The 24,123-nt window shown below is 40.4% G+C and overlaps 2 protein-coding genes across 6 annotated transcripts in view; one reads left to right on the forward strand and one right to left on the reverse strand.

The window, feature by feature from the left end:
• Positions 1 to 1,121, reverse strand: part of LOC126392948 (uncharacterized) — a 15,789-nt gene extending 14,668 nt beyond the window's left edge. For 3 of the 5 annotated variants that reach the window (XR_007570229.1, XR_007570228.1, XM_050048735.1), the window contains exons 1-2: positions 664 to 1,121; positions 147 to 257 (exon numbers count right to left, since the gene is read on the reverse strand). Coding sequence is in view for 3 of the 5 variants with exons in the window: in XM_050048735.1 (XP_049904692.1) it covers positions 147 to 257; positions 664 to 1,010 (458 nt within the window). In the remaining 2 variants the exon portion in view is untranslated. Of the gene's footprint in view, positions 1 to 146; positions 261 to 663 lie in introns of all 5 variants that reach the window. The other 2 variants (XM_050048734.1, XM_050048733.1) reach the window with 2 other exon arrangements.
• The window catches only part of LOC126392946 (RNA-binding motif, single-stranded-interacting protein 1), a 22,662-nt gene extending 322 nt beyond the window's left edge, over positions 1 to 22,340 (forward strand). Inside the window, exons 2-13 of the mRNA XM_050048730.1 lie at positions 4,606 to 4,781; positions 6,761 to 6,819; positions 7,849 to 7,940; positions 11,299 to 11,456; positions 12,745 to 12,824; positions 13,376 to 13,491; positions 15,568 to 15,617; positions 15,712 to 15,799; positions 16,071 to 16,121; positions 16,793 to 16,903; positions 18,963 to 19,043; positions 19,136 to 22,340. Of these exons, the coding sequence (XP_049904687.1) occupies positions 4,606 to 4,781; positions 6,761 to 6,819; positions 7,849 to 7,940; positions 11,299 to 11,456; positions 12,745 to 12,824; positions 13,376 to 13,491; positions 15,568 to 15,617; positions 15,712 to 15,799; positions 16,071 to 16,121; positions 16,793 to 16,903; positions 18,963 to 19,043; positions 19,136 to 19,207 (1,134 nt within the window). The 3' untranslated portion in view covers positions 19,208 to 22,340. The remainder of the gene's footprint in view (positions 1 to 4,605; positions 4,782 to 6,760; positions 6,820 to 7,848; positions 7,941 to 11,298; positions 11,457 to 12,744; positions 12,825 to 13,375; positions 13,492 to 15,567; positions 15,618 to 15,711; positions 15,800 to 16,070; positions 16,122 to 16,792; positions 16,904 to 18,962; positions 19,044 to 19,135) is intronic.
• The last annotated feature ends 1,783 nt before the right edge of the window (positions 22,341 to 24,123 follow it).

Here is a 24,123-nt window from a genome sequence, read left to right on the forward strand (position 1 = left end):
TTATTTATTAAAATAACATTCATACATGTTAAAACACAAACTGACTTCAGGGAAGTCGCTAAAAGGGTCTGTTTGACAGCATCTCGCAGCCTTAATAAACTCACGCGACGCTCAAACAGAAAGAAAACTTACTTTGGTTTACTTACGTAATGTGAAATGGCTGTGTTGTTGTGTTGCTGTGTGTGTTGACACATTCATTTAGGTCACTTATGGATAATGAGAATACCTGCTGCTCGGGCTGTGGTCCAGGTCCGACACTGCTGGAGGGATACAGGCCTGTGACCTCAGCTGATGCTTAATTTAATGGCTATTGACCACATAGTAAAACAGTCTCCAGTAGCATCACTTTTTACATATATTGGATCATAAATGAAGTGCACATGGGCTGGCTATAAATACCAATACACAAAACAGAAGTTTGCAGTTTCCTATATATATTTATTTGCACTGTTTAGACCAGTGGACATGATACAAACCACAGGTTACCATACATTCACACCCTATTTACCTGCAGTATTAGGTTTCTATGTCCTGCATAATCATACAGTATGGATGACTTATTGTCCACTGATGCATTCACTTTGTCCCAGTTACATATCAATTTCCAAAACTCCCTTTAGCCAAAATATTTTTGAATAAGCATATTTGCTTTGCCGTGCTTACGCTGTTATCCTGTGGCTAGAGCTCCATGGGCGAGGCCTGTTACTGGAAGCCCTGTGTATTTCCACTTCGGATATGACGGGCTCTGCCGGTCTGGAGCTGGCTGATAAGATGCCGTCCTCTCCCCCATCACAGTCTCTCACAGTCCTACATCTGAGTAGCCGGTGTATGCACGTGTATGAAAACAAAATCCACTCCCAGTCCCACAGAAAAGGGGAAGTTTCGCTCACCTGGAGCCCAGACGTTGAAAATGGAGCTCGGGGCTCTGTGGCGGACAGTCTCTGGCTTGTCTTGTATATTGGTTTATAGGTTATAAAGTATTGTTTGAAGGTATGTAATGCATGTCTCATGTTTGTGTAGTAAGAGGATCTTTTTTATATCCTAAAGCTTTTGTCTCTAACCCCATTGATTTCCCACACTGGGTTGGTTGTTTGCTTTTCTCATGTCCTCATACAGTTCAAGTTGTTACTGGTTCTTACTATGGATTTGGTATGAAATATACAGTTTTGATCTCCATGTTGTCTACCTGAAATGTATAAACGGGGAATAGTCTCAGCTTTAAATTGATTCATTCAAGACTCACTCGTTTGGGATGCCGAGAAACAAGCTGTAATTGCAGGCATGTTTGTTTTTGCTTTTGGATAAGAAACTTTTTAAATATTGAGAGATGGGGGGGGCTATGCGCATTTTCTACATTCATATGTAATTCATGTGGTCTAAGACATTCCAAACACATAAGTAAACGTGAACAACTCTCTCCCAAATCCAAAAAGTCAGTGCTGAAACTCAAATTTGTGATGTCATCAAGTATCAGTATAAGTGTGGAGCTGCTCCATAGACAGTGAATTGGGAAAATGTTATAGATGACACTGAGAGCACCCAGGGGGTGTTCTGAGTATTTAGGTGTCTCAGAACTGAAAACACTACAACAGAATAAAGGTCATTTTGGTATAAAAAGGAAAACATTCTGTGGGTCCACAAAATCAAGCTCCCATTCATTGTCTATGGAGCAGCTCCAGACTTTATACTTGATGACATCACAAGTTTGAGACTTACTTCTCTGTTTTGTGGCTTTGAGAGAGGCTTGCTCATGTTTACAAATATTGATTGAACTTCTTTACACTATGAAAATAATATATTAGAATTCTTAATTTAGGTCATGTTCCCCTTTAAATGAGATTCAGTACCCACAGACTGAGCTACTATGATGGCACAGTACCTGTCCCCTTTACTTCGGTGCCAGTGAGGTCCTTTTGAAATCAAAGTCATTCCCATTTGCTGCCAAACTGACGTTTATTCAGCCTTATTTAAGGAGTTATTCCTGTTTCTTCGGTAATTGATGTTAAGCAAGTTTTTGGCCTGACTGTAGCTTAATGTGTGATTCATGTTTCCTGCCAATAGCCTCACAAAAATCAGGAATTTAGCCACAGTTATGTTGTTTGTAAATGAGGGCCAGTCATGAGAGCAACTGGAATATTTTTAACATTTATTATAGTTGAGTCTGTTGATGAGGTTTTGATTTCATTTTCCAAGTATTGCAAGGTTCTGTAACAGCTCATCTGTCACCTATTCATGCATCAACAGTGGCAACATTATTTGTGTTGCCCTTATAGCGACTACAAAAGAGCAGTCTCATCGGATCTCTCCAGATAATCCATTACCTTTAGTTGGTGGAAAGCCTGATCAGGAAACACAAACAGCACGTTCATTATTTTAAGTTTGTGACCCAGACCGTACTTAAGACAGCAGATAACCAGTTGTTATGGCAGAAGAAGTGAGGACTTGTGCCACCGATCAGATAGTAAACAGTAAGTCAAACTCGTTTCACTGTGAAGGCATGTGAGGCGTTTGACCAGCCGGTCACAGGAGAAGATCCTCTAGTCCAGACTTGGGTTGCTCAATCCTGTCGCCACTTCATGCTTGGGATTCCATCAGCTTCCTCTCAGCTTGTAATTTCTCAGAGAGGGGGGTTAGGGGGGGGATAATCAGTGTTGGATAGTAAAGAAGAAGACAAATCCCTGAAGGGGAGTGCGCTCTCAGACTACAACATCTGTGTCTTGTAAACATAGAGCACAAAGTTGCTCAATCACTGAGGGATTCTCACTGTTTTTCTCCCCTTTCCCCCAGAAGGGCAGGCCCCACAGCTATTATGTACCAAAACCGAATAGCATGTGAAAATCACAGTGCTTGTTAATGTTAAGTTGTTTTTTCTTGAATTAATAGGGAAAAGACACACGGTCATACCAGAAGTCGCTCAAACCATTCAGAGCGTATAAATAAAGCTGCTCATTAATGAGAGTTATGAAGTTAAGAAGTCTGGCGCTACACCAGAGATGATTGTTTACGTTGACCTGCAAATAGCTGATTCTACACCCCGAAGCAGTGTGATATCAGTGTGACACTGATGTCAGAGCTACGAGCCCCTGTGGACCCCGATTGTGCTGACTGCGAAGGTGTGATGGAGATTGTTCTGCAGATATGGATCACAGGTCTGGAAAACATTAATCCTCACCCTGGACAGAAACTCACATGATGCTAATGATGGAGTGTCCACACAGTTAATCTGTTTTTCCCTTAATATGTCGCTATATATGAGTGACTTGGTGAGGGCACACAGCAGGGCTTTCTTGGTTTATGTATGTGTGAAATCATGTGTGAAATGTGTGAGACAAATTATCATTTTTATGTCCTTCGTACCTCCATCCTTTTTTTCAGAAAAGTGCAGAAATTTTGCAGCAAGTTGCTATTTGTTCTGACAAGGACATGGATTAGGCTTACTGAAATGTCCTGTAATCAATAATGTTGAATTAACAATGAACCGAATGACGATGTGAAAGGGGTCACTCGTAATGACGTACCCCCAGACAATCGCCTGTGCAGTTGTCCTCACCTCTGTGGAGTGTTTCAGCATCTTTTATTTAAGTGTTTTGGTTTTACAGCCTGCAACTTTACTGGTTTGGTTCACCCTCACCGCATCCACCTCATTTCCAGACGCAACAGTCAGCTCTTTTCAGCTCAAAAAAACCTCTAAAAACCTACTGTATTATATGTTCCCAGCACCAATCAACAGGCAGACACAGTTAGCAGCCTAGCTACTGTACATAGTGGAGCCTTTTGCAGCTAAATCACTAGAAATTTCCCCAGGGGGTTGGTAGAGAGCAAAACATAGGTAAAAGAGATGGAATATTGGTCTTCTTTTCACCAGGTTGTAAATAAGCAACTGCTTGCAAACAACTTCACCATATCAAGCTCTATACAATATTCAGAGCATTAATATAGCAGCAATTATTTGTTATGTAACAATGCAGTGGAGTAATGGTGTCCAGACCAAAGAATGAAGTCACACTTCCTCTGTGTGTTGTAATCTGAGCTTATCTGTTCTTTGGTGTGGTAGATGGACTGGCCGTGTGTGTATGTTTGTGCACGTGAGTGACGCATGTGTATCCCACTGGCTAGCTAATTGCCACCCTTCTGCACTAGGCTTATATGGTGGTTACCACTGATATTGGGACACGTAGCATCCATGCTCTGAATAACACCGCTACCTCTGTCAGCACTGTTGCTGTTGTTAGCACTGTTAGCTGCTAGCAGTCAGCTCAGCCACCTCCACATTGAGAGCTGTCTGCAGACAACCTCTGAATCATAGATATGCTCTGAATATCATGTAGAGCTCCTTTAAGGTGATAATATGTCAATATTGTGTTTATAGCTTGATGCTGCTGCCCCAACATGGCTGCAAATTTAGTTATTGTAGGTTTTAGGAGTAATTAACACCACATGAAAATCTAATTTCTGCTCACTTCCAGTGCTTGAACGTGCAGGTTGTGGTCAGAGGTGAATCTGTCATTTAGACCCGAGAGTTTGAGCCATGATGCCAAATAATACTATTTAATTACCACCCAGCCTGAACTTGAATTCAACCCAGTGTTTCCCTGCCTTTTCCAGCCACCTGTTGCCTCATCGTCACACCCCATGGCTCCACCCAGCCCGAGCACCAACAGCACCAACAACAGCAGCAGCAGCAGCACTGCAGGCTGGGACCAGCTCAGCAAAACCAACCTCTACATCCGAGGCCTGTCGCCTTCGACCACGGACCATGACCTGGTCAAGCTCTGTCAGCCGTGAGTTCACTTCCTCTCATCATTATCTGCTATCGATCAGCTATTGATTTTTTTTTTTTTTTTGGCCCGCTTAGATTTAGAGTCTAGTTTAAATTTGCAGTGGCAGTCATTTTTTGACACACAGTTGTTAAAATCCAAATAAGGAGTAAAGGGTAAGATATAAAAATGCCATTTTACAAGTGCAACTGTACACTTATGTTTAAAGAATAGGATTTATTTAGTGTTATCTATGCTGTAATTTAGCATAGTAAATGTTCTTCCATTCTAGTAAGCTGACTTTAGAAGACAAATGAGCCCCACATATCTGTTTAAAAATCCTCTAAGAAAGGATGTAAGAGTAGATTTGGACCTTGCAGAGCGTGATGAGACACCTATGGATTCATGTGTGTATATTTGAGATTAAAACAATTCCAGCAGCGTTGCAAGCTACATTTGAATCTTGAAAATCACACAAGGACAGAACATATATGATAAGCATGCGGGGCATAGCAGCAGAGGTTTCATATATCGTGTGTGGATAAAGGACAGATATTGTCAGCGCCAGGCTCATCCACAGCTCTCTTTGTGCGCTGGATGCTTCAGACCACCCTGGTGCCTCAGAGGGTTTATTTGCTTTTTTTCTGCAGCCCTTCTTCACAATGAGATACTGACTTTGCAGCACAAAGCTGCCAATTCATTCTTTGGGTGTTTAGAAATATATTGCATGTTGAAACTGGCCTTTAGCTGTAACTCAGTATTTTATTCATCTTTCTTTTATTTAATTTTATTAAAGATTCAGGTGGATAAAAAACAAAACTTAAAAATCCTTTACTTCAATGTTGGATTGATCCTCAAATGAGAGCTTTTTAGATTTGAGAGAGCAACCTAAATGCAAAAGTTTTTAGTTGCTTCACAGTTAAAGTGTGACTTAATTTATTAGATGTGCCGTTTATTACTTTCTGTGTACAGTTTGATGGTAGTGGAAGAGTAAACACACTGCAGCCTCGCATGATTTGAGATTAGAGTTCAGATGAAGAAAAGGTCATAAGTTCACGCTCTTTCACCCATTTCAGCATTTAGCCTAATCCTTGGCTAAAGTATCCTCCTGGTTAACTGTAGGGTGCATCATGGCTTGTAACATGGTCACTGTAGATGATAGAGGTCTTTTTAAACATGATACATATGGACTGAATTTATCCATTGTGGTTGGCCATGTGGAAAAATAAAAGTGAAAGATATTCATTTTAAAAGAAGCCTTCATACATTCCGTTACTCCCAGTTTTAAATGTTTTTCCACCGCACTGAGTTTAAGAAACTCTAAAGAACAGAAATCACTGAACAGATCAAAAAAATGTGCAACAAGTGAATTGATTGCATGATAAAAAACTTGGCATCAAACCAAAAGCCAACCGTTTGTGTGGAGGATTACAGAGGTGGACTTCTTTACTTCAAACAGCTGTCTCAGGATTTACTCTTGTTATCCTGATTTGAATTTTCCCAAAGACTTTTTCTAGAACTCAGTTGGTCTGATGAAACAGTTAAACATAAGTATACATAGCATTTAATTCATAAAAATAAAAAACTGGTTTTAAAATTTGCACCAAAAATGCACAGTTGTATTTGGAAAAAAAGAAGAGAGGAGTTTTTAACCTTTTAACCAAAGGCAAAACCAGACCAGACTTTTGAATGCCACCATCTGCGTGTGTTGTAAGGCAGTGGTTTGCACAGACGCACAAGCATCCGTAAGTGATTCAGTAAGGTGTCTTTGGTGACTTTGTGTAAAGCTTGATACAGTGGTTGAGTTAAAAAGAGACTGTTTAGCTTCGCACTCACATGGTGGGGATTTTCAGTACCACATGGAAACCACTTCCTGTTTCTCATATTTTTACAGTGATGTCATAGATTGTTGCCCAACCCTCCCTCTCTGTGTGTTTTATAACTGGCTCTGTCTGGTACATAATCCTAGCTAACAATGCCTCGCCTTTCTGCTCCTCCCCTAGGTACGGCAAAATTGTATCAACAAAGGCCATCCTGGACAAGACTACAAACAAATGTAAAGGTGTGTGATGTTGTTTTTCCCTTTCCAACACTATGAAGTGCCCTGAGGTATTTTCAATACCTCAAGAGAGAATTTCAACTCCACACTGTCTTTAAAAAAATGGTAGACGTCCAATGTGGGAATTTTATCATAACATCAAGTCATTCAGCAGCTATGCAGTTGTGTCAGATGATCCGGGCAAGTCAGGAAACAGACAGCCAGGCTGCTTAAAGCTGCCTCTCAGCTCATGTTATTTTAAGCCTCAGCTCTTGTCTGTTGGTGTGTTACTGCTGTGGGTGCTTCCTGGGAAGAAGTGCCAGACTCCTCCTCTCTCTGCTGAGTGACACTGTTGGTCTTGGTCCATTTCTCGTAGGCTGCACGTCTGACTTAAGAGGGACTTACTGATTCTCTCTCGTGCTGATGGGATTAAGAGAATGTGTTGTCACTCTCCTCGGGATTAAACACATGCCAGTTAATCAATGGCTGTCAGTGAGAGGCGACGCTGTTAAAGCCCTTGTAAAACTTCGACTGACTTTTGAATTAAAGCCAGAGATGGCTATAGCACTAACTTTGTGCGACCTTGCTAATTTCAGAATTATCAAGAGTCTCATTAAACTTTTAAAGCGCCCTGACATATTCACCATAAATTAGCTTGAATAAGTTAAATATAGCAGCTGCAGCAGAGGTTAGGGACTATAGGTTCACCCTGTTTGTGCCCCCCAGGACAAAGAGCTGACCTGAGCTATGAACGTCACACTGGTATCTGCATCATCAGCACTTTTCTACCTCTATTTCCACACACACACACACACACACACACAAAAACACGCATAAAAGCTCACGTAAACACACACAGTTCAATATATGAAGAGAATGCAGAAGTATATGCATGTAAATTCACACAGTAACACACTGTAACATGTTATGCCCAGAAATAAACACACATTCCACCACAGAGTAGCACAAGTCAGCCCATGCAACGCAGAGGCTCGGCCATTTATTTGTGCTGGCTATAGAATATTGTCCTAACCGTGCTGCTTGTCTCCTCAGGATATGGCTTTGTGGACTTCGACAGCCCCGCTGCAGCTCAGAAAGCCGTGGCTGCTCTAAAGACCACTGGTGTCCAAGCTCAGATGGCAAAGGTGAGGATTCATTACAGTCTAATCCTGATATCACACCCATGCAAGTCACCCACTAACACTGATTCTCCTCCATCTGGCTGGTGGGCAACCTTAACCTAATCTGTGTGGTATTAAATAGCAGGACTGGAATCCTTGACTGCAGGGTGTATGCTGCAAAACACTTGGTCTGTAGTGAACTCTGTATAGTTAAATCATGAAGCAGGAAGCATGTGCTGAAAACAGTGGATATTTGTGCATACGTGTGCGTGTGGAACTATTTTTGATGTTTATTATTTGCACAAATTTGCACCAGATTTACTGAGGCATTTGGAGCTAATGTGACACACGTGCATAGCTTGTTGGAGTTTTCAGTTCTCAGTTTGCATGTCGATGGTGTGAGGTCCCCAAGTCAGTTAGTTATTCGTTTTGGTGAAACATTCAGAGTGAGCACTTGACCGCATTTAACTGTAGTATTCCAGGAAGACATTTGCTGTATGAACAGCATCTCTATCCTCCACCTGCTGCACTCTGAGCTGCAGCTCGGTCTTTCTCTTTGTCTGATTTGTCTTATTGTCTCCTGCATCTCATCTCCATTTCATTTTCATTTTCATTTTGCATAAAGTTTGACTCCTGTTGCATTAACAGTACAGTTAATAGAGTGTTAAATCTGTCCCCCAATGCTTAAATATATTTGGTAATTTGCTGATGTGTTCATATATGGTGTATATGTATGCGTCTCCCTGCAAGTGTTGCATGCATATACATTATCAATGGTCGCCACAGGTATTCTGTCAGCCGGCAGCTCTCGTCCAGGCTTTAGAAGGGCTTCAGACGTGAGTGGCGCCAATAGTTAGACTATAGGGTGTAGAGATAGTTGTTGCTGACAGCGGGATGACGTAGCAGAGAAATTATCCAGCATGTGCACATACTTCGACAGCAAGCCTGTCTGGGAGCTGACACTAGTCTCTCTGTCTCCTCCAATGCACCATTACACATAGATTTACTATCTCCCTGAAAGATTATTTCACTTAAACCTCTCAAACATGAAAAGCAAACAAGGTTTCATGCTGCAAATATGTTAAAAACATAAAATCTAAAATCTGTTCTTGGCTGCAGAAGGTGGATTTACAGTAGACTGTCATCTTCAAGTAATAGTTTGAACTATTGTTTAGTTGGTGCCCAGAATTGTGTGGACAGAGTCATTGATATACTACGGACACAGCTTTATTTGTTCACAGTATAACATAGGAGACTTTCAGATGACTTTAAAGTAGGACTGTGGTACTTTAAGTACCCAAACTCTCAGACATCAGGAAAGGAAGTAAATAATTGTGTGTTGTTATGGTAACAGGAACCAGTCGGGGGAAATTAGTTCCCATACAACACTGAGCAAGAACCCTTGGCCTCATTTCCCTGTCTGGGGATCTGTAGAGCTTCTTGACATGCCTCTGTGCACCCATTTTACTTTTTTAATTAAAATAGAGCAGCTCTGAGGGGCATGCTGAAGTTTAATCTTTGTATTGTGGAAGGTAAATGCCATTATAAAGTGTGAGCCTTTCACTCCAGCTTGTTTGGGCTTAATGGACTCTCTGACAAAGGTCCCTTTTCCTGTTTTTTTTATCTGCACAGGCACCCTCAATAGGCTTTCTCTCATTATTATTTCAAAGGCAGGTGGTGGGAAGTGGCCAGATAAGAGTTTCCCTTCTTTTAACCATATGTTATTTCAACGACTGTCTTGTGATACTTGACTTTGTGCTTCCCTTTCTCCATATGCATATAAGGGATTGACTTAATGCACATATGTATAAGAAGTTGTTGTACATCATGGATTTCATTTAGGTGGTTTACCAAGCTCTGTGAATGACATTGACAGAGGAGCAGCGTTGTTTTGTATTGTTTCTTGTGACTGGAAAGTGTCAGTTCAATCTTTGGATCAGCAAGCTAAATGTGGGCAGAGGAAGTGAAAGAGCAGCACTTGCCCATCCCTCATTACCACAATTGTTAACGTTCTTGAGGAAGACATTTAAAGTCCCAGCTGCTTCTGTGGCTTCTGAGTAGCCACCAAAAAAGACTGAGGGTTTACGGAGTAGGTTGTTGCAAAAAAAAGCAAAGATGCTAACCTAATATACCCTGGTTAAGTTAGGGTAAAAATGTATACTGTAGATCACATAATTTTTTACAGCATCCCATCCTCCCTGTCTCTGTAGCAAGGCAAAGAGTAACACCCCTCCATCAGCCACACCTCTTCATCAGCTCTTCCTCCACAAGCGTGCGTCAGTCACAGTTAATGACTGACTGATGGGTGGTGACCCATTCAAAGCACAAACAGATGTCTTATCTCACTGCCATATTTTTTGTCCCTGCATTTCTCCGAGCTTTTTTACACACATGCTGTTTTTATGTCTTTCTTTCTTTCATATTTCTTTTAAGTGATGACAGTCGGTATTAAAACAGAGGAGCTTCTTTGGTTGACTTACTGCATCAATAAAACATTCACCTCACCCTCAAACCCCTCGTAAATAAGTCACAAGTGTGATTTCTCCTGGAATAGTAACTGTGTGACAGTAAAGAGCAGGTCAAATTGTACCTTACAGGAAGAAATGAACAAGTAATGTGCAACAACAGAGACAAAACCAGCTTCCTGTTATTAACAATTTATCAATTGCCTAACTGAGGGGTCATTTAGAGAACACTTAGCAGTACAAATGCTCAGCTCTGCCTGCAAAGGCCTGAGGGGTAAAGCAGGTTCAGTCAGTGGGTTTTGTTGCAGCGCAGGCTCTGGCTCATTCACTGCCTCATAATTCTGAATCGTAGATTTTTCTGTTGGTGTATTACTTTTAGTAATCCAACCTGTTCCTGTAGCTGACTCTGAACAACACAACGCTGATGAATATTAATGGTGAGAGGCCGCTCCCTGGGGACTCGTAACCATGTCTTATGTTTCTGCTGATGCTATTAAGATACAGCAAGAAATCAGCTGATGTGAGCCCCAAGCCACCGTGGGCTGCATGCAAATCTCTGTTCATCACTGCTCATAGTGACCCTTTACTACCTTAAGCCCCCGACAGAGACAGACAGGAAGAAGCAGAGATAAGTGGAGACATGTTAACCCCATTGCCGATGTCCCTATTAGAAGTCCATTAAATGTTTAGCTGTTTCCAGGCATAAATTATATGGAATTGTAAGGAAACTTGTCCTTCCCTTTTCTCTTCATCCTTGTTACTAAAGCCAGTATGAATGCGATGCAACAAAGGAATAGTTTTGTGTTTTCCAGGTGTGTTTCAAGCACTTCCTGTTGTGTAAATACATTACTAGTGGGTTCCTATTTCCCTTTTTCACTGTATTTACAATATTCTTTTCTTCTTCTGTTTTTATGCAGCAACAAGAACAGGACCCGACAAACTTGTACATCTCCAACTTGCCCGTGTCGATGGATGAGCAGGAACTGGAGAACATGTTAAAGCACTTCGGCCAGGTCATATCCACACGCATCTTGAGGGACTCCAGTGGCAACAGCAGAGGAGTGGGCTTTGCAAGGTAAGACAGTTGTGTAAATTAATCTCAGTGAATCATGGTGCTTAAACAATATTAGGTGACAGTTATTAACTGGTGCCACATATAGTATTGGTAAGATTAATCTAAATTAAGAGACCCCTTTTGGGTGGCAACATTGTCAAAAAAAGACTTACATTTCCTCTCCAGGCATTGAGTAATCCCCTAAAATTCACTCTGTTACACAAAATTAGATATTTTGATTATTTTCCCCATGAAAAACATCCCTTCAAGCCTTAAAATGGCTTTGATGTAACTCTACACCTTTGCCTCATTTAATATTCACAGATCTATGAACCTGCAAATTAGCCCCACCCCTCAGCTGCTCACCTGCATCTCAAGCAAACTTGCTCACCTTTGACTCTGCCCATCAGACACACAAACCTCTGCTTGTAAACTGTAATAGATAACATAATCATTCTGCTTGACAACTTCATCAAACAGCTAATAATGTGCCAGTTAAACCTTGTTCCTGATTGCCAGCTCTGACGAGCTGAAGTGAAAGTGAAACTTAACTTATAAAATACCAGTATGTAGCCTGACTTCTCCTCCAGTTTGCCTCATTATACCAGTGTTAAGGGATTTGTTCCTTAGGTTTGTGATGAAACAAACCTTGGGAGTCAGAATTTGTGTTTTACAGTTACAAGCAAAAATGTTCATCCGTAGTACTGACTTCTTATTTCACTTATGATATGTCTTGTAGCACATAAAAATGGGCATGCTTACAAGATTTAAAACTTGAAATAAATCTGTTTTTGCTGATTTCTCTTCATAAAAAATCCCCATGCAGTTCATTGCAGAATGTTTTTCATTTCTAAAAATTAATACCTAATAACACAGCTGTGTTGTTGAGAACAAGGCAGAGAGAATCGTCATGTATGGACAAATGGAAACACCTTTAAGAAATAGTTTCACAATGACTGGGTGATTTAATTATAGTGGCTTCCACCAGTCGTTCTTGCACAACCTGAGGTTTGACTGAAATACCTGACAGGCGAGGTTGGGGTCATGATTGATATGACGCATATATCGGCATGCATCATAGGAATGTTTGTCTGCATGGGTGTGCAATAATAGGTCTGTGTGCTATGAAAGGTAGGGACTATACAAGTTAATTACAACATATGTGCGCTTTGGGGCTTGCAGTGTTTTATATTGAACCACCTCTTCCACCCACCCAGAAAGGAAGCAGTTCTTGGAAAGCACCTGTTCACCGTTGTTACTGCAGTTCTCGCTGATATAGCTGTGCTCTGTGTGTCTCTTATATCTGCAGGATGGAGTCAACTGAAAAATGTGACGCCGTCATTTCTCACTTCAATGGAAAGTTTATTAAAACACCTGCAGGTGTTCCGGGTAAGACATACAGTGTTATTATCTTACATTGGCAGGTACACACTGTGGAAGTGAAATGTAAATGCCATGGAAATAATATGTGAAAGAAAATAACAGGATTTGCTTTGTAATAACGTACAGTGTTAATGGGCGGTGTTGTAAAGGCAGGATGAAGTGGTCAGCCAACTGATTCATGCCTCCAACAGGAGTCAGTAAGTCTGCTGCTCATATACACTCAGCCCTAAGTGGCAGAGCACAGACAAAGAAAACGAGGGAGAGGGAGCTGCTCTGTGTGGCCTCCACTCCCTCTCTAAGCTTTTTAATTGGATTATTAGACTGAAATAGTCTCTGCTGGCCTCGCCTCCTTTAGGAAGGGGAGGGGATTACAGCTCCACAGCTGCCAAATTAGATGTCTGCGTTCCCAGGCTGGCTAGTAAATGTGCACTCCCAGGCTGCAGGGAGTGAATGACTGTATAGCAAGCAATACCAGACAGCATTGTGTGTGTGAGTGTGTGATGACGTTTGCATAAGACAAACCTTCATTTTATCTCTCACCACTTGTTTCTCTTTAGCACCATCTGAACCTTTGCTGTGCAAGTTTGCTGATGGTGGACAGAAAAAGCGACAAAGTCAGAATAAATTTGCCCTGAATGGTCGCGGTTGGGGAAGGGACAGTGACTCCAGACTGGTAAGTGTTGATGGGAGCCAATCCATGATAGGAATAATAAAAGCAGACAAAGTAGTATGGCCTTATGTTACTGTTTGATGTCATTTGTTTTATCACCCTGAGTGGTTTAAATGGTTAACCACACCTGCCATTATAGAGCTTGACAACTTATTGGTGTGCATTATGTATAAATATAGGTGTGGTTTTGACTTCTCAAACATTTTGATCTGTCAAAGTTCCAAGTAGGATCGAAAAAGGTTGTCATTATTGAACTTTTGTGGCACGGAGTAAGTGTTCAGGCTACACTTTTTCTTTATGTATGCTGTTTTTTGATAGTCATACACCTACGTGATATCTCCTTAAAATCAGGATTAATTAAGGACAAGTTTCAGATGCACTTACTAGCATCACAACCTGATGAAAAAAGCACAACTTAAGTGTGATTTTATTGTTTAGTGTTGCGGAAGACTCATGTAAAGCAGGGATTTTAAACATTTTAGCTGAAAGAGAGACAAAGAAAGGACACCCTACTACATATATTGTATAAGACTGAGTTGCACTTGAGATAATTCTCTGAATATATTTAAGCTGTCTCTCGTTTGCACTTGCCTAGTCTGACTCACTGGATAGACTGTGGCTATAAGCCTGCCATCGGGCGCTGATTTCGGCCAGCATTCTTCTTTCCGTCTCCTATTGCATGTTTATGTTTCCAGATCCCCTTCGCCACAGGAAACAACAACAATAACCTCTGAGCTAACAACTTATACACAGAAACTGGCAATGGCAATTTGGATTGTGCAATAAATCATGCCTGCGTTCGTTGAATTGTTGTAAAGGTCTACAACGAATAAAACAACGCACCTTGGAGAAGTCCAGACTCCATCTCTCTTAGGACTCTCGCACCCCACAATGTTGATCCATTTTCTGACACGGCCAGTTGGAGTTGATTTGCCACATCTTTTAACTCCGCCAACGTCATGCTTCAAATTGACTTCAGCGTACCAATCTGTTACACATCACATAAACTTTTGTGATATCGTTGTAACAATGATTTGCTACAGCCACATACAGCCAGCCAGTGTCCAGTGAGCTCCTCCAGAGCTAAATATAGCCATGCTTCACCTCTAGGGCTCCAATTATCAAATTATTTTTGTCTTTTTAATCAGTAAAAGTTCAATCACACAGTGATATATGTTTATGTGTTTTTAATGACAGTGCTCACCCCCCACGTGCAAATGTTCCACCAAAACAAGTTCAGCCTGAACACCATTTTGCAAGAGCACCCTCTCTGCATCCTGGGCTTAGTGCTGCCCAAGATGACTGTGATTGGTTCAAAGAAACAAAAACAACCCAGAGCATTTTTTCCCCTATAGCAGGAGGGTAAATGGTGATTCCAGACCTTTCTCATGTGTTGACACAGTCCTGTGGAGATAGGTCTGGCTATGCAGGATTAGCGCTTACCTGTAGCTGCTAAGTTAGCAACAGTTGTAGCATGGCTAGGTGGGTTAACTTCACCCTATGTTGGTGGTTTCTGAGGCAAAGGATATGTCAGTTTCTTTCTCGAAAAGTAAGAAAATGATCCACTGCAGCTCACAAGAATGTCCATACACTTGGAATGATAATGCAGCCAATTGGCCAATATTTTTTAATAGTATGTAAATGTTAGCTAACTAGTTCACCTCGCCATTAACAGATAGGTCCTGCACAGTCATTTTTTCTTCACAAATAGGCTGATTTGTCTATGCTAATATGTTGGATTCATGTTAATGTGTTTTTTTCCAGACATATTTTAATTTTGCAGGGGAAAAAAATAACTTGAATTATCAAACAAGAATTTAGCAATTCTTAAAGGTTAAAGACCCAGGATCCAAAAAATAAATCACATGTATCCATCACTCGAGATTTTTATTGAGTTGTAATCCTGGTTATGTTTCCTGAAGTTAATTATAGAGTTGTTTGTAGTCAAGGGCTGTGCTCTTTCCGGTTTGAGCTCAATAGATACACAATAGGCCGTCATGTGGTGATGCTGCGTTGGTTAATTGTTGGTGTTGCATGCTTCAGTTTAGTTGCCAAACCAGTGCTTTCTTTTGTTCTCAGGCTGGAATGACACTCACGTATGACCCCAGTGCAGCTGCTATGCAAAATGGGTAAGCTGCAACAACAAATTAGATTACACCGTTGTGGTCTATATATATTTTTTTTTTTGTACTTAACCTTATTTAATTTATTCTGTGTTTACAGATTTTTCCCACCAGCATACAGTATTTCAAACAGGATGATTGCTCAAGCATCCATGTCTCCTTACATGTCTCCGGTTTCAACGTACCAGGTGTGAATCCTTATCTAATACCACAAAGACACGGCATTTCATTCATCAGTTTTCACATGTAGTAACGCAAGCATTTGTGTGTATAAACCATGTGTCATCAGGATTTAGGAACCGGTCCACTGGGGTTTAGGTGTGTGGGTTAGATATGTGACAAAGGGCACGGTGGCCTTTCATTCTTGTTGCCGTGCCAGTCACAGTAGCATGTGATCTCTGGAAATAGCAGCTGTTCAATGCCAGTGTGTTTACAGAGCGTGTTTGTGTGATGTTCCAGGTGCAGAACCCATCCTGGGTGCCTCATCAACCCTACATCATGCAGCACCCAGTAAGAACAAAATCTTTTCATCCTCACTGTCTTCATTACAAATCTATCTCTCTCTCTCTTTTTTATTCTAATTCATCCAAACATTTCCCTCTGTGGTTGTAACAGAATTGAAACATTTCTCTGTAAACAGACAGACACAATATGGGAGAGTAGTAGTTACACATAAGGTGACACTGATCCTTGAGGATTTGCGGTACTAAAGTGTTTGTATAGGAATGTAAAAACGACTGCTTTGAAGAGGCTATGTGAAGCTGTGTATTTGGTGACAGATGCCGAATATTTTGTAACAGATGGGTTCGAACTGAGAGAGAAGAGTCCTTTCTTGCTTTGAAAATGAGCCAGCGGAGATGAGAAAACACTGTTAGATGCATCAGGCCAGCCAAGATGCTTATAGACAACTTGCTCAACTTGTGACTATTCACCTTCTGCTGTGGGTTATTAGATGTGAAGTCTGAGATTACTCAGTCTCTCTTGGCCTGAAATCCAATCCTGCAAAGCTGATTATGTGTTTACATCCTAGATTCTCTGCATCAGTTTTGTGACATTTGATCATCTTTATTCAACGTGTCTTTTGAGAAGCATTTCAGTTTTGCAGAACAGTATTCCCTCAGTGACTCTGTGTATGCACAAGCTGGATACATTCCTCTCATCTGCTCACACTTTCCTTCCAGGGTACTGTGATATCGCCCTCTATGGACCCATCTATGTCACTACAGCCTACTTCCATGATGGCACCTCTTGCACAGCAGATGAGTCACCTCTCTCTGGGCAGTGCAGGAACGGTGAGAGAACTGCATGGGATCAGAAATGAGTTCACACATGTACTTAATTGAGAATGAGGTGTTTAAAGTGCTTCATTAAAGGAATAACTCACCCAGAAAATGATCATTTATATATCAGTTACTCACCCTGTGTTACATTGATTTTGTGAGGAAAACTTTGTTTTTCTGGCATCAGTAGTCAACAAAGATTCTGAAAATTGAGAAAATTCTTGATGAATTGAAGTAAAGGGGGACCAAGCTTAACTACGGCAAAACTATCAAACATTTGTTTACAAACTCTCACACAACTCATGCAGTATAATTCAGGTCTAGTTTTGCTAAAGATAAGATAAGATACACCTTTATTGATCCCACAATTGAGAAATTCCAGTGTTACAGCAGTCAAGCATAAAGAGTCAAATTAAAGATTTCAATATTTAAAAAACTTTAAAAAACTAGGCATGCAGAAAAAAAAGTACAAAAAATACAAGAAACAGCAATAAATAATAATAATAATAATAATAATGAGCAGTGGATAAAAAGTGAGCAATGGATTAAAGTGAACGTATTAAGTGCAAGTGAATATTGAATGTGCAAATAAACAACAACATGGGGGACACCTTGCTATTTACTTGGGCTGCCCCCGACTTAGAATATTCCTAGTTCACCAACAGTCGTCATTTAGGGCCATTAGTCGACTAGTTGCCTGCATGCTTATGATATTAATTTAACAATTAAATGATATATTTGGGGTGTGGCAACACAGTGGTTTGAGTTCAAGGTGTGAGAAAGAATAGTATCAGTAACATTGTTAACACTGTGCTACATTTATCTACAATTGCACGTCACACACCGAGCGAGCGGCCTGTTAATGACGCTGTCGGCAAAGCAGTAATGATTGTGCTAAGTGGCTAATGGGCATGTAGCTACTTCCATGTTTCAGATGATACGTCATGTTTGTAGTCGACCAATGAAGATGAGTTTACATATCACCTTGGGTTCGTCCTTCACCTTCTCAAAATGATCCCACACTTTGGATTTCCTGCCGGACATGTTATTAACTAGCCTGTGGAATAAACGCAGGTACCAGCCCTGTAAATTAGGGGCCGTACAAATGCCACGTTTTTAACCGCATGTAAACACGAGGTCAGGCGCTGGTTGCTACTCTTGTGCCTTTTTTTGTGCCAGCTTCCAAGAGCGCGGTGGCAGGTTGCGTCTGAGGTTGCTAAGCAGTCTTAAAGAGCACCGTATCGCCTATTTACCTGAAATCCTGAATGCAGATCTGATCTTCTTCCAGGCGCTGTTTATAAGTGTGTAGGCCTATCAGTCGTGGGACAGATGTAAAGCTCTGGGTAGCCCTGCACTAACGTGATCAACTTTTCCATATTTATCAGACTGAATATTTACAGAAGAAGGGAAAGATATCTGTTGGGCATGATTGGTTTGTAACGGGACTCCTGTCTGACTGCTGAGCGTGGCCTCTTCCTGTGTCTGTCCTTTCAAATTAAATACCCACATGGTCCAGTCATATAGGTTTTGATTTACTGTGACAAGACGCAGCTCCTCAGAGAGTTTCATGTTTGTTTTCTTTCTTCTTCTTTTTTCTGCGACTAAGTGACCAATTAAATCTTGCCGACTAATGACCTTTCTATCAACTCACGTTTGGTTGACTGTTAGAGAGCAGCCCTGCTATTTGCAACACTTTCGCATAATGCGGACAAGTAGCAAACATGGGCAGGCGCGTGCATTTGAACAACCCAAATGGAGTGCAAACCCATGTGTTTGCCCAGGTTTTAGCAAAAATGCATGTCCACTGAGCATATGACCAGATAAATGAGACTGATTATACTACACAACTTGTGTGAGAAGTTGTACAAGGATGTTTTGATGTAGTTTTGCTGTTTTTGTGTCCCATCTTTTACTTCAATTCAAGTTTTCTTTATGAATTCAGTGTAACACAGGTGATTAATTGATATACAAATGGTCATTTGGGGGGTGAAGTGTTTCTTTAAACTATAAAATGTATAGATCATAAACATGCTCTATAAATAACTCCACTTCCTTCCATTTCATTGTGCAGTTTATGGCCGCCAACACAGCTATGCAAGGAGGATATATCCCACAGTACGCACACATGCAGACATCAAATGTTCCTGTAGAGGTATGTGTTGTAACACCATTGCAGCCTGATGTGTGTGAAGCGTTGTCTTCATTTCAAACAACAGCTCACTGTTATTTTACTTTCTCTTCCAGGAAAATGGCGCACAGTCACAAGTGGACTCTTCCGGCAATCATTCCCCATATTCCTACCAACAAACCAAGTAGTGCTGAGGCAACATTGGGACGACAGCTAAAACAATCATGTCTACAAATGCAACAGATGCTGAGGATCTTTTCACTGTTTTGCACAGGTTCTGCAAATGTTTAAGTGAGAGTATTTTTGGTATCATTTTCAGAGAGAATATCTGAGCTCAAGTGATTCAAATTATATAAAAAAAAAAAAGAAAAAAGATTTGAGAAAGTTTTATTTTCATACTAGAAAACATTTTATTTTTTACCGAGGATTGCCACAGGATGCGAGGAAGAATCACGTGACTAGTTGTTCGAAGTGCATGACAGTAAATATGTTTTGTTAATACTTCCATTTCCTTTTCCGAAGACTTTTTTTCAGCCAGACATTTTGAAAGTGATGTTTTTGTGCTTGCTGTGTGAGTGTTGCTATGGTGAAGTGTTACGTGTTGTTTTCTTGTAAAGTGATTTCTCTTAGTACTTTAGATTGATCTTGCTGTCTGATTCGAATTTGCCTTCATAGTTTTGATACAGAAGTTGTACAGACCACCACAGAGAGCAGCAATAAGCAAATAATTTAGAGAGCTATTGCCTTGGAAATGAGCTATGTCAGACTTTTTCTAATGAAGTCAAGGTGTTATTGCTTTTTCCCCTCCCAAAACTGATAGACAAGTAGAAGACATTTAGAGAAAACTGAAAAACGACTCCACATCTGATGATTTTATTGGATGTAATATTTATTTAGTAAGAAGACCTTACATGTTTCTGGATGTTGGAATGTGTTACCTTTTGAATCTTGCCTTTTTGATTACTTGGTATAGTAGAATAGCTGAAATTGAACTTGGCAGGGCGGGGGAATGGGCAGGGCAAATGTGTTTTGTTTGTCGGTCACCTTTTTGTCTTTCGGGGTAATGTTAATTGTTATTTTCATGGGATGTCTCTTTTTTCACTTTTATTTGAAAAAAACTAACAGGAAAACACAGACTTATGATTGTGCAAAAAAACCTCATCAAAGCCTTTTAATAGAACTTTGGCAAAAGTTCAGCAAGTTTGAGGGCAACATGAAATGAATATGTGTATTTTATTGCACCTCGCTCTTTGATAGGAAACAGACAGGCACTTTCAATCGTAGTTTACTTCACCAAAGATTGGGAGCTAGTACACTGAGGAAAATCATTTGTCTCTGTAACCAGGATACAAGTGACTCTGCAAACTAGACTGCAGTTTGGACAGTGTGCCTTTTTTTGTACAACTATTATTACATACAGTTTTCATATGTAATAGTACAGTACGGACACACATGAGCATGAAGGAAGGCCTGGATCCAACAAGTGCCACAAATTAATTTCATACTTAAAAATGCAACATTACAGTTAGGATTAAGTCGAAGGGACAGGTCACCCCAAAATCAAAAACACTTTTTTCCTGTAGTGCTTTTGAGATTGTTTTGGTGTTGCCAAGTGTTGGTGATATTGGTTGTAAAGATGGCCACCTTCTGTTGAATATAATGGAACTAGATGACACTAGTGACAAATGTCGCTTTCTAGAAATCATGACCCTGTTACTTAAGATTATCCACAGACCATGTTGTAGGAACTATTCTCTTTCTACCGAACTACAATCGCCAACCGTATCACTGTGCAGAAGGAAGCATGCATCTACTGCTAGCTCACCTAGCACCACTGAGCTAGCTAACGTTACAGCTCAGCCAAGGAGGACGTCATTTATGTAGCCTCTTGTCCATGAGTAGATGCACTCTTCCTTCTGCGTGGTGATACAGTTGGCGGGTGTAGTTTGGTAGAGAGAAAATAGTTCCAACATGAAACTGCTCACAACAAGGTCTGTGGATTATTTTGAGTAATCAGGTCATGATTTTTGGGAAGCGACATTTTAAAAAAAAATAATTTTTTGGCGCTTTGAGCACCACAAGCAGAGTGCCATCTGGGTACATTATATTCAAGAGAAGGCAGACATCTCTACAGCTGATATCTCCAACACTCGGCAACTCACACCAAAACAATCTAGATTAATAAATAGCACTGCTGGTAAGAGGAATATTGTGAATATTTGAGTTTGGGGTGAACTGTTCCTTTAAAAAGAAATCAATTTAAGCTATAAATGGACAGTGCTATGACCTTTTTAAAAAATAAGTCAGATAATGTTTCGAACAAGGTGGATTAAAACAGGCTTTTTTTATTACGGTATCCTCCAGTAAGCCTGTGATTCGACCTGGTGGTCAGTCAGACCAGTTATCTACCTCAGAGTTTTCTTTCTCCTCTGTACTAGGTCGGGTTAGCAGGTCCAGCCCGCCCTTCCAGACCAAATGCCACGCTCAGGAGCTGGCCACACACAGCTGTTTCCTTATAGGTTGTTTTGAATACTTTTTTGATTTCCTTCAGACCTTTTTTTATGATGTATTATTGTAATTAATTCGAGGGGGGTGACAACATGTCTCTACTCATGTTCACGCATTCAGTTTGATAGTTTTAAAAGAACTGCTGCTTTCACGGCAATAGATTCCAGAGGCTGATTTCAAGATGTTAAAGACCAGCAATGACAACAAAGCCTTGTGGCGTTCACTGGATCTGCGCTCCTGTAAACAAACACGTTGCATTGTTGCATTGTAGGGGATCTAGACAAACTCGCAGCAGCATTTCCTCCGTAGTTTAGCTCGGGTGTGCAACAAATGTAAAGGGCCGCTGTGATTATACTTGAGATTTCTGTGTAATGCCTGAGACTGAGAAGTAATACTGTCTTGTGAGGTTAATGCTGCTAGTGGTGTCCGAACCAAGTGCCATAGAATCTGGGTCAAGAGTTGCAGAGGTGCACATAAGACAAATTGGTCATATAAGTAACCACCATGTTGAACAGTCATTAAGTTATGAAAAAAGTTCTAATTTATGAAGATTGTTGTACAGACAGTTTGAGGAATAAGAGATTTTCATAGAGCTATATGAAAGTTTATTGTTTTTATTTTTTTTACTCGTGCCACACAATTGCCAGTGGTAACTTGTATGTACAGATTAAGGAATCTATCCTCTGTCATTTTGTTTTGTAGTGTTTGTTAAGCCAAAGACTTTTGTTTTCTCAGTAGAATGTTGCCTAAGGTTTATTCTTTTCACTTCTTTGACATTTTTGAATAAAAATTTTCAAAATTTTCAAGTTTTAATCCACTGCGAGTCGAGTCTTTTTTTAATCGCACCTGTTTTCCCATTTAGTCTATTTATTTTGTCCCGTAGGAGAAAATTGTCTTGTACATGTACACGCATGTACAATCAAAGTGCAGTTAACATACAGTATCACCCCCAGATCCATACACTCCAATGGTACTGCATAATACCCTAGTACTACGTGTTGCACAGATGCCCTACTGGAAGAAATTGCACAAAAGTCCTGTACAAAATGAATGCACAGACACCCAGCACCAAAGCACTGCACATCCTCCTGCCCTCACATTCACACACACAAAATGTATACCTGTCCAGCTTACAGTTTGGTAACCTGTGCCTTCTGCCAGTGGTGTAAGGTAGTTACCATGGGCCCCAGTGCATGCCATTGTGATGGGTCTTGGAGCACGGTAGTTACTGGTTATAAGGCACACACACACACACACACACACACACACACACACACACACCACTGGCAACTGTTTATAAAAAAGCCAAAGGAATCTCATTTAAGGAGTTTTTTACTGCCACCTGCCAAGGTGTGATTGCTTGATGGGCATGTACTGTAGATGTGCTCAGCTTTTCACTCTTGACAGATTTTGCGCCCAAACTAGCTACCGGATCATATCGTATTGTCACATGATCAAACAGAGACTTGACTTTAGACATTATTAACATACATATTATCCAACAATAAAAAATTTTTGTAACTACTGCAATTTTACACACTATTTTCTCTAGAACAGAACATGCCTGAACCAGTCAATTTTATAAATTAATTTTATAAATGAATAATAAATATTGAGTGCAGTTGCTGGGGCCCATGGGGTGGAGGGTGTATAGAGAAATCAGGTCCTCCAACAATGTGTTGAGCAGAGAACAGGCCCCTGCGAGTGATTTTAAGTGCCACCTCAGAAATACGCCTGTTTTCAAAGAAGAACTCACATTAAACAAAAATACTGGCCTTTGCAATTTTGTCCCCCCAAAAGGCAAACCCATCCCTATCATGCTTACTTTTATTTTATTTCATTTTAATTGTATTTTATTTTATTTAGTTATTTATTCATTTATTAATTTGCAGAAATTGTCAGTAGCAGTCTAAATTATACATTTATTCTACATAAACTGTAAAAACTATGAATAAACTATCAAATTTATTCAATTAAATGAAGAATTTATTTCTATATTTGTTTTTGTCACAAACAGATTTGCAGTGATGATTGCTGGGTAATATGTTTGCTTATGTTGTCCAGTGTCAAGTCTATTTGATCATTTTAAGAGATGATAAGATATACAGTAGCTGTTCAGATGCCAAATCTGGCACCAGGGCCCGTCATAATAGCGTGAATTGGGGCCAGTCCTACCATACGCCACTGGTCATGACCAAAATTGCAGCTGGTTGCTAACCTTGAATTAATGATGACATTATCTAACAACATCATTTGTGTAATGTGTCAGTAAAATAATTGAACAATACATTTTAATATGATAATGGTTGCTGCTGGAGCTTGGCCGCAGCTTCAGAGGGCTGAAATCCAAGCACCGTCTCTCACTTTGTCCCCTCACATCTTGATTCATATTTAATAAGAAATCTGGCCTCATTAGAATTTGGAAAATATGCATGTAGTAGATGAATTACCTTTCCTCAGATGTCTTGCTCAATTTAGCCTTACAAAACATGAACACTGCCAAACATATGTCATTTTGTCCCATATAGCAGACTCCATTCATACATACACAGTTGCAGTCCTCTTAGCTATCAATTATAATAACTGAGCTTGAGCT

Source organism: Epinephelus moara, chromosome 7, assembly GCF_006386435.1.
Source record: "Epinephelus moara isolate mb chromosome 7, YSFRI_EMoa_1.0, whole genome shotgun sequence".
NCBI lineage: Eukaryota > Metazoa > Chordata > Actinopteri > Perciformes > Serranidae > Epinephelus > Epinephelus moara.